This window comes from Melanaphis sacchari, unplaced genomic scaffold (genome assembly GCF_002803265.2).
Source record: "Melanaphis sacchari strain LSU unplaced genomic scaffold, SCAv2.0 Contig139_pilon_pilon, whole genome shotgun sequence".
Lineage (NCBI taxonomy): Eukaryota > Metazoa > Arthropoda > Insecta > Hemiptera > Aphididae > Melanaphis > Melanaphis sacchari.
In genome coordinates, this window is record NW_020270587.1 from 85239 (window position 1) to 101173 (window position 15935).

The 15935-nt window shown below is 27.3% G+C and overlaps 3 protein-coding genes and 1 pseudogene across 3 annotated transcripts; 3 read left to right on the top strand and 1 right to left on the bottom strand.

The window, feature by feature from the left end:
• The first annotated feature begins 2205 nt into the window (after positions 1-2205).
• On the top strand, positions 2206-3762 carry LOC112591550 (putative nuclease HARBI1). Its single transcript, XM_025335390.1, is given in 5 exon segments — positions 2206-2372; positions 2485-2623; positions 2709-3028; positions 3087-3260; positions 3453-3762. Coding segments are annotated over 5 exon segments (1110 nt in total).
• A 683-nt stretch (positions 3763-4445) lies between these two features.
• On the bottom strand, positions 4446-5887 carry LOC112591555 (annotated as a pseudogene).
• Positions 5888-8342: 2455 nt separating this feature from the next.
• LOC112591551 lies at positions 8343-9202 on the top strand. Its single transcript, XM_025335391.1, has 4 exons — positions 8343-8391; positions 8503-8746; positions 8878-9084; positions 9148-9202. Exons 1-4 carry the CDS (start codon positions 8343-8345, stop codon positions 9200-9202), a joined length of 555 nt encoding a protein of 184 aa, XP_025191176.1.
• A 3496-nt stretch (positions 9203-12698) lies between these two features.
• LOC112591553 (SCAN domain-containing protein 3-like) lies at positions 12699-15406 on the top strand. Its single transcript, XM_025335392.1, has 3 exons — positions 12699-12707; positions 14666-14883; positions 14971-15406. The coding sequence occupies exons 1-3, from the start codon at positions 12699-12701 to the stop codon at positions 15404-15406; spliced, it is 663 nt and encodes a 220-aa protein (XP_025191177.1).
• Positions 15407-15935: the final 529 nt, after the last annotated feature.

A 15935-nucleotide genomic window follows, 5' to 3' on the forward strand; every position in this document is an offset into this window, starting at 1 on the left:
TTTATTAGGACCCCTATTTGTTTGATATCACATGCGCACTTAGGTTAAATTTGCGGATGATGACTCAACCCCTTCCCGTGCCTCAAGAGGGTTGAAATTGCTAAATAGGGTAGTTTTACTTGCTTCGTATTTTACTCTAAAATAATACAGCTATGGATAAAATTACAAAGAGTTATTAAATAGTGCATAATTTTCTATAAAGCCAACTACATTACAACATTTTACCAAAATCTATTGTTTTCTCTGAAAATGCGCATTTAATTAATAGGCAAAATATCTATTTGTTTTTAACGATTTTATGAACGGTTTGGAAGATAAGAAAATTGTTTTATATACTAATTAAATAAAATCGAATTTTCACAAATAATGTTATGAGTAAGAATATTATATAAATTATACCCACAAAATAATATTCAAAATTTTTAAAACTTCACGACTGCAATGGAAATGTTTTGCGATATTCTTGAACAACCTGAAAATATATTCAATTATTAGGCATTTTTGATGAAGATTCGATTGATTTTATATTTACCAGAAGTAAATGTTTCGTTCTTCATTTTGAAAATTTTTGATTATATTCCTCCATCAATCTTAACACCTCTCTGCTGTATCACAACAATTTTAATGACGATATAACTTCTTTTAGCTTGTTTATATTCTTCTATGTCTTTCCATACTTGGGTCTGCTTGTAAAATATATCAGAAATTTGAAAAGCGTTCAACATTTTCCATGATTTATTATTAATAAATCAAATGATGGATTCATTTAAAAATGAAAGGTTACTCAAACTTTAAATTTGCACTTTTTCGATCTTCATTTTCTTCCTCACTGTCATTACTATATCGTTCTTCTTTCTAAAATGTAGTTTGCCATTCGTTGTTTTGTTTCATTGTCAACACGATCGTCAAATATAGAAAACACGGCACATTCCTCGTTCAAATACCATAAATGGTTAATAAATTTTCTTATAGCGACTTCTCCTTAATTTACCATTGTAGTTCTTAGTTTTTTTAAAAACAGCAAATCATTCATGGGGTGCTGTAACTGGATTTGGTGCGGTGATCCACTCTGAATATAGCATTTGACTATGAAACAACAAACTTCATCAAGAGAGTTTTGTTCTCTTGTAATAATTTTAAATTGATCACTGAATAATAAAATTTAATAATAAATGGCTTTTGCCATCCATCGAGCCAAATGATAAGCACCTGGTTGTCGAATTTATTCCACGAGGAGGTGAACCTAGAATATTAAACCAGTTCGAGAAATTCTGTAGTCATCTCTCGGAAAATTATCGTTTAATCTTTTGTATACAAAATAAAGATATGTTATTTGCAACGTCTTTCAAATTTGTATGTGAATTTGAAAAGTAGAATATTCTAAAATTGCTTAAATCTATATTTTTCCAGTGATTTTTAAACCGTTTAAATATAGGTATGTCAGGCTATTCATAAATAGTAATTACGAGCAAACACAGCTTGCAAACTATCTCAATATATGATGACGACATGCGAAAGAAAATATCACGGTTTAATAATTGTTCTAAAAGAACACATGCCCCATTAAGACGACCACTATTACTTGCTGTGGTATCAACACAAACGCCTGAACTTTATCCACCAAATTCTATTCTAATAATAATAAATTAGCAATACGTAACTGAAATCGGAAGTAATACCGATTATTTTTTATCGTGGATCAAATTGAACTAACCTAAAAATCGTTATCACTTACCACATTTTTTTTCTTTTTTATTAGATACCACTCATTTGATTAGATAAAAAATATGCTGTAGGCGACAAATTAATCTGTTATAAGCGACAATATGGCGTATACACCATTATTAAAAAAAAAATGGGCGCTTAACACAAAATTATTATGTCGTTTACTGCTTACTAAATTAATTATAATGTCACCTAAATCAAATATTGTCGCTTACACAGTACTTTTTTCATACCTGTCGCTTACCGCATAAAGTTTGACTATTGATAACGCGTTATAAAATAATGATATCACTGCATGAAAATTATCTATGGAATCGATAGAGCGTCGTCTACAACGCTAGACAGCAAGTGTCGCTTACAGCAAATAGCCTTTTAACCGACGATATGTACTATCTATAATTATTGCCTATTTTATTTATGATGTGGTTATTTATTTTTTAAATTAGTAATTTATGATTTTATAACTAGTTAACAAAAAAAATGTATTTAAATATATCATCATTATCGTCGTCATCCAATTCTTCATCATCGAATAATGATGAACATATTTTTGAAATTATTATTAATCTTCTAAGACCACGGACATTCCGAAATCGTTTCAATCATCTTGAAAATTATGATGATTTGGATTTCAAAACAAGATTTAGGTAAGTCACTAGTGTGTAAATACCAATAATTATGCATAAATGTCAATAAGGCATAAACTATAATAATAATAGTTTAATATTTTAATAAGTATTTTATTTAACAATGTTAAAGATTGACAAAGAACACATTTATGATGTTACTTAATGCAGTTGGAACTGATTTAAAACATTGTACAAGTAGAAATTTTGCAATCATACCGGAGATTCAACTGTTAATAGCATTAAGATATTATGCTACTGGAGCATTACAAGTAAGTTACATTTGTGGATCATTGCTTAGTCTAATTATTACCCTGAGAATTTTTATATTAAAAAATATGATTTTTGTATTTTAAGGCTGTTTTAGGCGATCATATACAAGTGCATAAGTCTACTGTATGCAGAATTGTTAAACGTGTTTCAAAACGTTTAGCATGTCTTCGTCCTTTCTTCATTAATATGCCCAAGAACCAAAATGAAAAACAAGAAGTACAGATTGGATTTTACCAAACACATAATTTTCCTAGGGTTATTGGTGCTATTGATTGTACTCACATCAGAATACAGTCCCAAAATAGTGATATAGGTGAACAATTCAGAAATCGAAAAGGCTACTTTTCATTCAATGTGCAGGCTGTGTGTAACAGCAAAATGGAGATAATGAATATTGTGGCTAGGTAATACGAAAAAAATATTTTAGTTAAATTATATTAAATATTAATATTGTGTATTTAGATGGCCAGGATCTGTGCATGATAGCACTGTATTTGACAACAGTTTACTGCGTGCCCAGTTCGAAAACAATGAGTATGAAGGATGTTTTCTTCTTGGTGATGGTGGTTATCCATGCAGGAGTTATCTTATGACTCCTTTATTAAATCCCACAACTAATTCCGAAAAAAATATCAAGTAAGCATATTTTCAGATATTGTTGTTATCGTACCAAATGTACATCTAATTCATATTAATTATATACATCACCATGACTCAAGCAATATCAAGTTTGATATAAATGGATAAAAATTGTATTTTTCATAAATTAAATGTATATAAAAACTAAAATTAATATTGTCAAAATATTACTTTATTATTCTGATGTAGCCTACTTTAAATTTTATGTTAATTACAGAAAGCCCAAATAGGTACAAGAAATGTCATTGAACGTGTTTTTGGAGTTTTGAAACGACGTTTTCCCGTCTTGTCTGTTGGCATTCGCACTCAACCAAAGACAGCTTTGACAACAATTGTTGCTACTGCAGTCTTATATAATATTTTACTGAAACAAAACGATGAAATGCCATTAAATGAACAGCTATTAGACAATAATTTATTAGAAGAATTACCAGCTTTACCAGTAAGACAGATTGGAAATGTTGTAAGAAATGATTTAATAGAAACTTATTTTTCTTAACTACAAATAAAAGAATAAAATAAACATATCATGTTGTATATCTATTTATCTATTTGATAGTACACATCCTTTAAAAAATTATAAGCATTTCTTACATATGGATATGGTTGCTTCAGACGTACTAATATGAGTCCAGCCTCTAGAGTTTTGTTTGAAAATCTTCAGCATAGTGAGATAAAAATCTTTGGAAAGAGATCTCAAAGTTTTTGGATTAAATTACTTATAATAAGCATTATCAATCATTGAAGAACTGATTATTATCTACTTTTTATTATCTGTTGAATAACTCTAGTTATTTTACAAATAAATTAAATTGAAAACAGGGCCTTCAAAGACAAATGACAGTTACTCATAACTTGTGTATTTAAAAAAAAAGTGTTTTGTTTGAGAATAAATCTTTTTATGTTTAATATATATATATATAAATAACAATAAATCAATCTTATTAAAAAAAAAAAAAAATAAATAATAAATATAATAACAGTCAAATATCTTTTGATTTAGACTAAAATAAAATCACAATTCCTTTGGTTGTATATATAAATAAATAAATAAATAAATAAAAAATAATATAATAAATAATAACAGTCAAATATCTTTTGATTCAGACTAAAATAAAATCACAATTCTTTTGGTTGTATACATAAATAAATAAAAAATGAAATAATAAATAATAATAATTCCTATAGTTCTTTTAATTTCTTTTTTAGTTCACATTCTAAAATATCTTCTTTAAGTTTATTTTGCTTAACTTGAGAAGCATAGTTCTCTCTTTCTGCCTTCAATTTTTTCTATTTCTAAAATTTCCAGTTTTATTTCTGATTGTTTCCTTTTTAAAGCATTGTTGTCATTTATAAATGATTCATTTTTACTATATGCTCCTAATCGCTGGTTAGTAAGTTCATTTAAATTTTCATATACTTTCTTGGGAAGTACACGTGTTGAAACCTTCGGAAATTTTTCTTGTGGCGTTGAAGTTTTAAGTGGATCTTGCATTAACTGCTTGTCACTTGTTATATTTTCTAAACAAAATTCAACAACTGTACAAAATGTGTTTTAAAAATTTAGATAATAATTTTTACCATATTCTGTATGTTGATTATCTACCACATCATCAAATCTAAGTGATTTGGGTTGTAAAGTACTTTCTTTTACGATTGAATTTATATCATTAGGGCCCAAATAAGAATCTAAAATAAAAACAAAACAATACAATATTCTCAAATTAAATTTTTAAAACTATTAAAAGTACTTACATTCTACTGGACTACTTTCATAAAAAATCTCGACATATTGATCATCAGTAGAAACTGGGGTATAATTTGCAGATGTACTTGGAAAATCACCATCGCAATCATAAGGTGATTCTATAGATTCGAATCGGTTACCCATCATGCCAATTATTTTGTTGCTGATTGTTGAAGGATGAATCATAGATTGTCCTCCTCCGTTTTTTTAAGTATCTTTCTATTAAAATCATATTCAAATGTTATGGATATAAAATACAACAGAAAATATAGACAAAGATAGATAGGTCTTCTGTTGTATTATTGTTTTAAATTTAAAAGCATCAATTAATTGTAAATTGGGACTTCATAACCAAACATTTTATATTTAAAATATATATTAAAAAAAACTACTTTTTTTAACTATATTAACGAATACTGCGTATAAACAATTTGAAAATTTTGCAGCCAAGGCAACTGCCACCTAGGCCCACGTTAAACATACCTTTGGTATGTTGGAAATTTTTGAATACTATAATAATAATTTTTTACTTCATACCATTTTATACTATAGAGCTACTATTAGAGTGAAAAGCTACCTACATTACTCATGAAATTATTTTACTTAGTACTTACTTTTTCATTATTTAAATTGGATTTGGCCGTTTTGTATAAAACTTGGTTCATCATTTTTAATTCACCACTTGTTTTCACCCCGCTAGTTTGCAGTTGATTATATGTTTCAGCAATGCTATCCCACGCATTGGTCGAACAAGCTAATGAATCCTACATAAATATATATATATATATAATTTGGTAGGTAAATTAAATTAAGAAATAATTAATTACAATGTATAACATACAACAGATAATTTGTTTTCTGAAATAAGATCTAGCATTACTTCTTTTTCCCTCTCAGTTTGTTCTGTTGCCTGATGTATGTAAGAGTTAACCAGTCTTGTAAAGTATTCGAATACAAGTATTTGAATACTTGTATTAAAATACTTTTTGAAGTATTTTTTGGTATTCTAAATACAATTTTTTTAAAGTATTTTTTAAGTATTCTGAATACTTTTTAAAAGTATTTTTAACGAAATGTAAATACTTGTATTTAAATACTATAAACTTGGTATAAATAAATGTTTATTAGAAAAAAAAGTAATAATATAGCATAGACTACAGATCATGTATAACTATAGTATTATAACAGATGCCTATTTTATTAGTTTGAACAGAATATAATTACTATTAAGTAGTGGGTAACTAATAAGATATAGCAGTTATGTAAACTCAATGTATTACTGTGTATCAAATTATTATCGTTTATACCCATTTGATTCTTATTTATTATTGAATACAGAATAGAACAAATCTATTAATATACTTGTTATGACTTATCAGATTTATAACCTAATGGGCAATGGCTAATGTTGCTTATCCATGCCGGCACTAATATAATTTATATTATCTGTGCTAATGAGTAATGGGTTTCCCGTATTATTATTTATTAAAAATGTACGACTATTATAATATTTTGGTATTATACTATCTACATTTCTGGTTTTTCTGAAATCCAATGGAATATAGGTAGGAACTGGGTACAATACTGGGGCCATATCAACAGTGAAGACTAAAATGTTATTTTTGTTTATCATAAACTGTCAGGCTTATAGTTACTGTTACAATTTAATTTCTAGGACCTCATTTTGTGTTCACTCACCATTCACCTCACACGACGCACTTTGTTATATTACGTATTATTTAATATTTTATAATTATTATCTGTAAGTGTTGTGCATCGCGGCCGTAGTGCGTTTTTTTTTTAACATGGATATGGACAAAGACAGATTGCCGTGGAATGTCTACAACAAGCATTTTAAAATAATTAAAATTATCGATGATCATTTAAATCATTTAAAGTATGAAGTTAAATGCTTACATTGCATTCGATCAAAATCTCTAACTGCAGATACGAGATCACCTTCAAATTTGAAAAAACATTTGACAGTAAGTACTATCTTCCTATATTTAACATAAATTTTATTATATAGGTACCTACCTAGTACCTACATAAATTTAACATAAATTCTCGTATGTCCAGTATCAATTTTAGTTTTTCTAAATAGCCATTGCTTATACAGATGGACAATACACCTAAGTATCTATTAAAAAAAAAACTTGAGCATTTGTGACTGTTATATTCAAAAATATTATAAGCCCAGATCATAATAGTTGTACTATTCATTTATAGGTAGCTGATTGTACATACATATTTACTATTTCAAAAACTAGGTACCTAGGTATATATTGTAATCTTCAACGTGAACCACAACCAATTTTAAAGTTTTTGGTTCGCTATTTGGGCTTATAATATGTAGGTACTGTTATTTTTTATGATAATCATAACAGTTAGGTACTTTTTATTACTAAAAATTATATACAGTTGTACTTATTGACTGGCTACATGCCTACATAATATAAGATAAAATAAAATATACCTAATAATTAAAGCTTGGTAGGTAGATAAAATTGTATTTGTACAATCAAAGTGCATGAAAAATAAAATGGGTTTTTAAATTACAAAATATTGTTTTAAAGGTTGGAAAGTGCTATAACTATATTAGACTAAAACATAATTATATTATTGCAATTGTATGCATTTATTTGTCATTAACTATTAAGATTCTTAAAGTTAAACGAATAACTAATACAATTATAATCAATCATAGGTGGGAAAAATCCGACATAAATATATTAAGGAAGTTATTGTTAATCTATAAAATTCAACTATAGATATTCAAAAAATCTTAAATAAGTAACTATGTAAGTACATATTATAACAAAGTTGATTTCCCTAAACATATTTTTAGTTAATTATTCAAAATTATCCTAACTTGATCAGTCTTGTGAATAAGATGTAATTAGTACCTAAAATTATACTGTTATACACTTTTACTAATACAATTAATATTTAATATAATTGTACATAATATGTGATCTGTAGTTATTTACCTATAGGTAGAATTACTTACTTGTAAAGAATTATAAAATATATTTTATTTAAATCGAACTCTAATACCTTTTCAACATGTTTTAAATGAAAAAAAAAAACAACAACTTTAGAAATTTGTTTTGATTGGTACCTAATTACTTAACTTATATATTACTTAATTATTTTTCTAGACACAACACAAACATATTTCACTTAAGCTTGATGATCGTGATGACATAGTATTCACTAATGATCAATCTGATGCAAGTTCTTCTACAACTCAAATTGCAATAAATAATGGTACAAACAAATCAAAACGTTCAAATTCAAATGTACAGTTAACATTACAAGAAAGTTTAACCATGCGTAAAAAAAAGTGTAATGTAGAATCCAAAAACAATACAACTCAAGGTATGTAAATATTATAATTTATAATTAAATCAAGTGTCAAGAAAATGTTCATTGACACAATGATTTTTATTTTAGCTAGGTAGTAAAATGTAATTTATGTATATTTTTCAGACGAGTTGGATGTCATGATTCAAAATTTGATCATTAATCGATGTTTGCCATTCTCCTTGGTAGAAGCTACAGAATTTAAATCTATTTTACAAACAGGATTTCCTAAATTAAAAATATTGAGCCGTCCAACGTTAATGAAAAGGATTGATTTGAATATAATTACCATGTTAACAAATTTAAAAAAAGAATTAAGTTTGGTCAATCACATTTCAACTACAGCTGATTGTTGGTCAATTTTTAAGAAGTTAGTATTTAAAAATAAAAAATAGATATTATTGATCCTTTGGGACTTAGGGTAGGTACTATGTATTAAAAATATTTCATTTAAAATTATAGATGTTACAGGAATATACTAATGTAAAAAAAATGTTTCAGATCATATATTGGTATAACTGGGCATTGGTTAAACAAAAATGATTTAACAAGAATTTCATGTCTACTTGCAATAAAGCGCTTAAAAGGAAAGCATACATATGATGTTTTAGCAAAGTCCATGGAGTCAGTTTATTCAGAATTTGATATTAGTCATAAAATTACATATTCAACCACAGACAATGGTTCAAATTTTGTTAAAAGTTTCAAGTTAGTTATTTTATTTAATTGTATTTTTTCTAATTTGTTCTCAACATTGTATTCATGTACCAGAGTCCAGAATATATTTAAAGTTACAACTTACAATACCATAAACTATACCTTATAAGTCAAATTACCTATAAGGCATAATTCCAGCTTTAAAGTCAAAAACCTTATGTTACCTATGTTACTATAGATAGGTAATGTTAAGCAAACAGTTAATAGCCTAATAATAATTGTATTTTCAGAGTCTACAGTAAAAATGATGATCAAAATATTTTAAATTTGGGTACGTTTGTTAATAATATTATTGATGATGGTGCTGATGATGAATTTGAAATGCAAATAACAAATGACGAAGATGACTTACGAGTGGATGATGATGAATTGAATGAAAACATATCTGTGATTTCTGTTTTTGATATTTTAGAAGAAAATGCTGATATTCAGTATAGTTTGCCAAAACACCATCGCTGTGCAGCCCACACTTTAAATTTGATTGCGACTAAGGTAATGTTATGAAATATTTATTAACTATGATACAAAAACATAGTCTGTTATTATTATATATAACACATTATGACGCGTAAAAATCAAATTTGATCATGGTTGTAATAGTATAATTTAACAAATATTGGATATCAATGGAGGGATCTGGAGCCCATGGAACCCCTCCCCCTGTAAATATTCCAGTATGTCACTTCTGACTATACATAAACTTACAATTGTTATGTTTAATTTTGCAGGATGCTGAAGCTGCTCTTAAAAATAATATGTTTAAAAAGCAAAGTAGATCCACATTTGGAAAATTGCAAGCACTTTTTAATAAGCAAAGTAGATCCACTCAATTTGCTGATATAATAAATGATAACATTGGAGTATACTTAAAGATCCCTAATACTACAAGGTGGAACTCTCATTTTGATGCCATAAGATTTCTACTATTACACCGAAAATCAAGCCCTACAAAATTTAATTTAATTTGTGATGAACTTAAAATTGCCAGGATTAATAATAATGATGTGGAATTTATGGAAGAATATTGCTTGGTTATGGAACCAGTTGCAATTTCACTTGACATTCTCCAGGTAATATTTAAATTATAATTATAATAATAATTCATACAGTTAATTTTTGTATTACTTATTAATATTACAAATATGGATATATAAGTACACTTAATTGGTAGTTATATTTTTATTCAAGTGGTCACTTGTTAACATCATTGTGTTTAAAAGTTTAATATAATACTAGTTTGAGCAACTTGCACATGGTAAGCTTTGACCTTTAACTTAAATACATACATTTTAATGGGAGTATTTGAATTATTTTTGCTTAAAGATTGCCAATGCATGAATGTTTTGTAAATTTGTTTAAGTATGCTATATGACTAAAATTTCCAATTTTCATAGTTTTTTGTTAATATTTTTTACATTTTATACATTTATTTATTATTAGCAAACACTTAATATTTTATGATCAAATTGTTTTTTTTATCTTAAAGCTTGTTATAATATTATCTTAACATTTCATTGGCATTATTTTAATTGTAGTATATTTATTTAGGGTGAAAGCAATATGTACTTTGGCTTTTTGCTGCCTACAATAAATGAATTGTCAAGTAAACTTGAAGCTATGAGCAGAAAACAAATTGTGTATTGTCAACCCTTGGTAACTGCTTTATGTGATGGGGTGAATAAAAGATTTGGAGCTCTAGAAGAAAACAATTTCCTTATTATTGCAGCTGTAAGCCATCCTTCTTTCAAGTGTGCATGGATTAAAAATGAAATTAGGAAAAATGTTGCCATCTCTTTATTAAAAGATGCAATGTATGAAATGTATTCTGACAAAGTGGTTCAAGATACTGGAGAATTGAACAAAAAGAAATCTAGTAGTAGTGATGATAGCGATCAAGAGGAAGATACTAATGATTCGTTTTTTTCATGGGCATCAACAAAAAAAAGTCGGAATGTATTAGTTGAAAATGAAATTGCTGACTTTCTCAACAAGAGTCCAACTAAAAAAATCAACGTATTAAATTATACTCCAATTTTAAAAAAGGTTTTTGTAAAATATAATACTCCCCTCCCCTCAAGTGCACCTATTGAAAGAGTGTTTAGTATAGGGGCCTGTATTTTAACAAAAAAAAGAGGGAAGATGAGCGATTCTAATTTTGAAAAAACCATGTTATTGAAAAGTAATTCTAAAATTATCTAAATTCTAAATAATAACAATTTATTATTTTTTTTTTTCAAATAAAATTTTTATTGAATATTGTGAAACAAATTTTAACAAAAATATAATGATTATTTCATTATTACAGTTAGTTTTTTTTTCTGAATAGAAATTTAATTTATATTCATATTTGTATAAATGTATAATATTTGATTTATACGAATGTAAAAATTATTTTAACTATAAATATATAATGATGCTAAATTATATATTATTATATTGATAAATTATAAGTATATATTAGGTATAACGTATAAATATATTATGATACTATATTATATATTGATAATTGATATTGATATTGATAAATATGAGTATGTACTACATTTATAGCCTAATTTGTAAGTTATTTCATGTTTATTAATAAACATGTTTGGAAACAGCTACTATAAGGTGTAAAATTTAAAAAAAATACTTGTATTTGTATTCAAATACTTTGTGAGTATTCGTAAAATACATTTTTATGTAAGTATTTTAAAAGTATTTTTAATACTTTTTTATGCGAATACTAGTATTAGTATTTTAATACTTTTTCAAAAGTATTTTTTACAAGACTGGAGTTAACCTGTTTAAAAAAAATATATTATTAACTTTAATCTACAACAAAATATTTCACACCTGTTTGAGCGCTATTAAAATAACATAAATTTGTTAAGTACATTAAACCAAATACAATAAAATTATATTCTTAGTTAAAATTATAGCCTACCTACTTAGAAAATAATTTAAACATAAATAATTCAATATTTTGTGTATTTCTGAAATAATTTACTTTTTCAGAGCTTTTGTCCTTTTTAGTTTTACGTTTCATAACATCAAATAATGCTTTTAGCTGACTGCTGGTTCTTGGTCCAGTGGTTTGCAATGCATTATAACTTGTAGTAATATTTTCCCAAACACTACATTTCATTTTGTTTGTAGCACCATCAGTCTAATTTAAAACATGAGCAGAAAATGTTTGCATTTAATGTTTTAATAATGTTCCAACTTAAATTAAATATAATTTATTCTAAACTGAAATAGGTACACACCTTGATGTTTTCAACTACACTTAACTGTGGTTTAATCAACTTCAATAACATATGTTTTTCTGCATCATTGACATTTTTGCTTCTATGTTTAATTATATTAGACATATTGTAGTAGGTATTATAATTTAAAAACAAAATTAAAATCAAATGTATTAGTTGTCACTTGTCGGTACTCAATAGCAAATATATAGAATATAGATCTATAGTATTTGCACAGTATTTTTGTCAATATTCGATATAAATATAAAATCGATAATCACCATTCGCAATTCACTAAATACTAGCCGTCGGTAAAATTTCAAAAAATGATGATAACAAAAATGATAAATCGGTCGTTATTGAATATACCAAACTACCATGACCAAGGTAAGTCATTAAATTATTCAACATTTTATGCAACAGTGATGTACTTAATGGAACCGATAAAGATATTTATATAATGGTTTATCGATCCGATAACAAACCTTATCGTGCTGTTTTTATCGATCGTTTATGCAACCCGGCATTAGACTATACATTTTAATATTTTTTAATATATTCACATAAATATTAATATTAATAATTATTGTTATTTATTTATTCATAGAAGGTGCAATTCATTTTTTTATTTTTATGGTGACATAAACTAAAAAAATTTGGAAACCGCTGCTATATATTTTAAAATACATATACAAGGGGGGGGGATAAACAGTGTCCGGCAGAATCGATGTGTGGATATTATAAACAGTAGCCGGAGGAATCGATACAAACCTTTTTCCTAAACAGGTAGTTTCAGCAGAATCAATAATTCCCCATTTAACCTACCCAAGTCCGAGGTTTACCCCACTCCCTAATGTACAGCAGAGCGGTAATCACTTGCCCGCTTTTTTTTTTTGGTTTTTTGTCTGTCAGCAACATTTTGGATAGTAAGCATACTTCGATTCTTGAGATCATAATTTTTACTGATATTAAAGTGATTCTAGATGGTACCTTTGAGAAGTTATTTTTCGATTTTCTTAATAATTATATAACGCTAAGGGAAAAACCACCAACAAATTACAAAATAATTAGATTTTAATTTATAACACTTTGTTTATCGCCATAGCAACAAATAAAATTTAAAAATTTAATAAAATAAGCTCAGAATTGTTTTTTTTTATCAAATGCAATCGCATTCAAATTGAATACTGTAAAATTATACTATTCTGTCCTTGAAACTTCCACCACCTCAATGCTGATATACCTTTTTTAAATGTTAAGCGCAATGTGAAAAATGTATTAATCATATTCTCATTCATTCAAGGTAAGTAAAATGTATAAGTTACTTCGACAGGATATTACTCGTATGAAAATATGGTCATGGAGTTACTCGACGCAAAAAAACAAATTACGAATGATAAATATTTTAAATAATATCGTAAAATATATACAATTGTGCATACTTTTTTTAAATTATACAATATAGGTACATACATACATACATATTTTTTTCGCTTACCTATTACCTTTTTTTTTTTCAATCGCTTATTAGAAACAATCGGTTAATTGACACAATTCACCTTGGTCCCAAAGTGTTTTTAATAAGCGCCTTTTACTGTACTATGAACAGTGAATAATTGTTTCCGGAAAAAAAATTAAGTGCAGTGATTAGCTAAATCTAGTGGATTAGGAAGTGATATACAAAAATGTTATAATAGTATATTTCATATAGGTACCATTTAATTGAATCCAATAGTGCACATAGTACCTTTAAATATTTTATACCAGTCACTACTAATCATTTAATTATTTTAAAACGAGCACTTAAATCACTTCATCACATAATTGAGTGGATCAGTAAGCAGTAAGATCCAGGTAATATAAATATAGGTGCTATAATAAACACCAGGAGTTGGGAGTTGATCTGACAATGTCGAGAGGGAGTTACGTGAATTTGGCCCCTATCAGAAAAAATTTATAGCACCCAAACTAAGGAGTTACGAATTCTGAAGAGTTACAAATGAGTTACAAAATATTGGTATTGGTCCGAAATCGATCAGACAATGTCGGGGGCCCAACTTAACACACGTTGTTTTTCTGACAAAATTAACAGACTTATTTTAACCAAGTAAATTGAAATATAAATATTTTTATAATGAGTGATCATAGTGTAAAAAAAAAGTGCCGTCAGTATTTAGTAGAGTACATACAGTTAGGTTTTATCGAGTCACCACTTAATGTACAGTTACCGTTTTGCCTTATGTGAAAAAACATTTTCTAATGAGGCTATGAAGCCATCAATATTGAAAGATCATTTATCAAAAATTCATTCCTATAAACTGGAGAAACCACTTTCGTTTTTTTAGTCTCTTAAAGCAAAAATTGAAAAACGGTCTACTGTGAATCGTTTATTTAAAAAACAAACATCAGATCTTGATAAAAGACTTGTCGCTTCGTACAAGGTGTCTTTATTGATAGCAAAAAACAGTAAATCTCATTCAATCGGCGAGACTCTTATTTTACCGGCTCTCAATGAAATAATCGATACTATGCAAGGAGAGGGTTCTAGTTATAAGATGATTATGTCAATTCCTTTGAGAAATTAAACTGTCTCCAAAAGAATTGATGAAATAGCAGATGACATCGAAAACAAATTTATAATTTATTTAAGAGAAAATAATTTTACACTTCAGATTGACGAATCAACTGTGACAGATAATAGAGCTATATTACTAGCTTACGTGAGGTTTATTAATGAACGTAAAGAAATCGTCGAAAAAGTATTGTTTGCTACAAGTTTGACCACTGATACCAAAGGGTCGTTGATTTTTCAAGCGGTGGAGGAATATTTTATCAGAAAAAATGTCCCCTTGACAAATATTATTGTATGCGCAACGGATGTCGCGCCTTCAATGACCGGTCGTCATGTTGGGTTTTTAGCCCATCTAAAAAAAGCCGTTCCAGGTATTATTTGTGTTCATTGTGTTGTATTTCGCCCACATTTAGCTGCTAAAAACTTAAGCGGTTTCCTGCACGAAACCCTTCAATTCGTCATAAAAGCTGTAAACAAGATTAAAACAAATTCACTCAATGATCGCATGTTATGAGAACTTTGTCATGATAATGATGAAGATTTTGAAAGATTACTTTTGCATACTGCAGTAAGATGGTTTTCCAAAGGAAAATGTTTGTGTCGTTTTTTTGCATTATTTGACTCTATCATCAAAATTCTCCATAAAATTTATCCTGTCTTAAAAGAAAATTTGAAGCAATGAAAAATTGAGATTGGGTACCTCACAGATAGTTTTGAAAAATGAATGAAGTCAATTTGAAGCTTCAAGGGAATAAGATGAACTTTATCAGAGCCAAAGGAATATATTCCTCATTCATTTTTAAGTTTGATCTTTACTGAACAAACATAAATCGTTAAGAACTGAGTCAGTTTCCGAATCTCAAGTCATGTTCAGACGCAAATTGTTTAACTCCAGAAGACAAAATTCTAATTTTCACTGATCATATTTTGCAGCTCAAAAATTATAAAAATTAATAAATTATATTTTTCTAGTACTTACCTATTTAATTTAGTTAATAAAAATGTATTAACCTTAACCGTAGTTATATTATGTACTTAGTTTA

Coding starts and splice junctions, on each gene's coding strand:
- LOC112591551 (XM_025335391.1), top strand. CDS start 8,343: ATGCGTAAAAAAAAGTGTAATGTAGAATCCAAAAACAATACAACTCAA. Junction 8,747..8,877: donor TGTTGGTCAATTTTTAAGAA/GTTAGTATTTAA, acceptor AAAATGTTTCAG/ATCATATATTGGTATAACTG. Junction 9,085..9,147: donor AATTTTGTTAAAAGTTTCAA/GTTAGTTATTTT, acceptor TTCATGTACCAG/AGTCCAGAATATATTTAAAG.
- LOC112591553 (XM_025335392.1), top strand. Junction 14,884..14,970: donor TCTAGTTATAAGATGATTAT/GTCAATTCCTTT, acceptor AATTTATTTAAG/AGAAAATAATTTTACACTTC.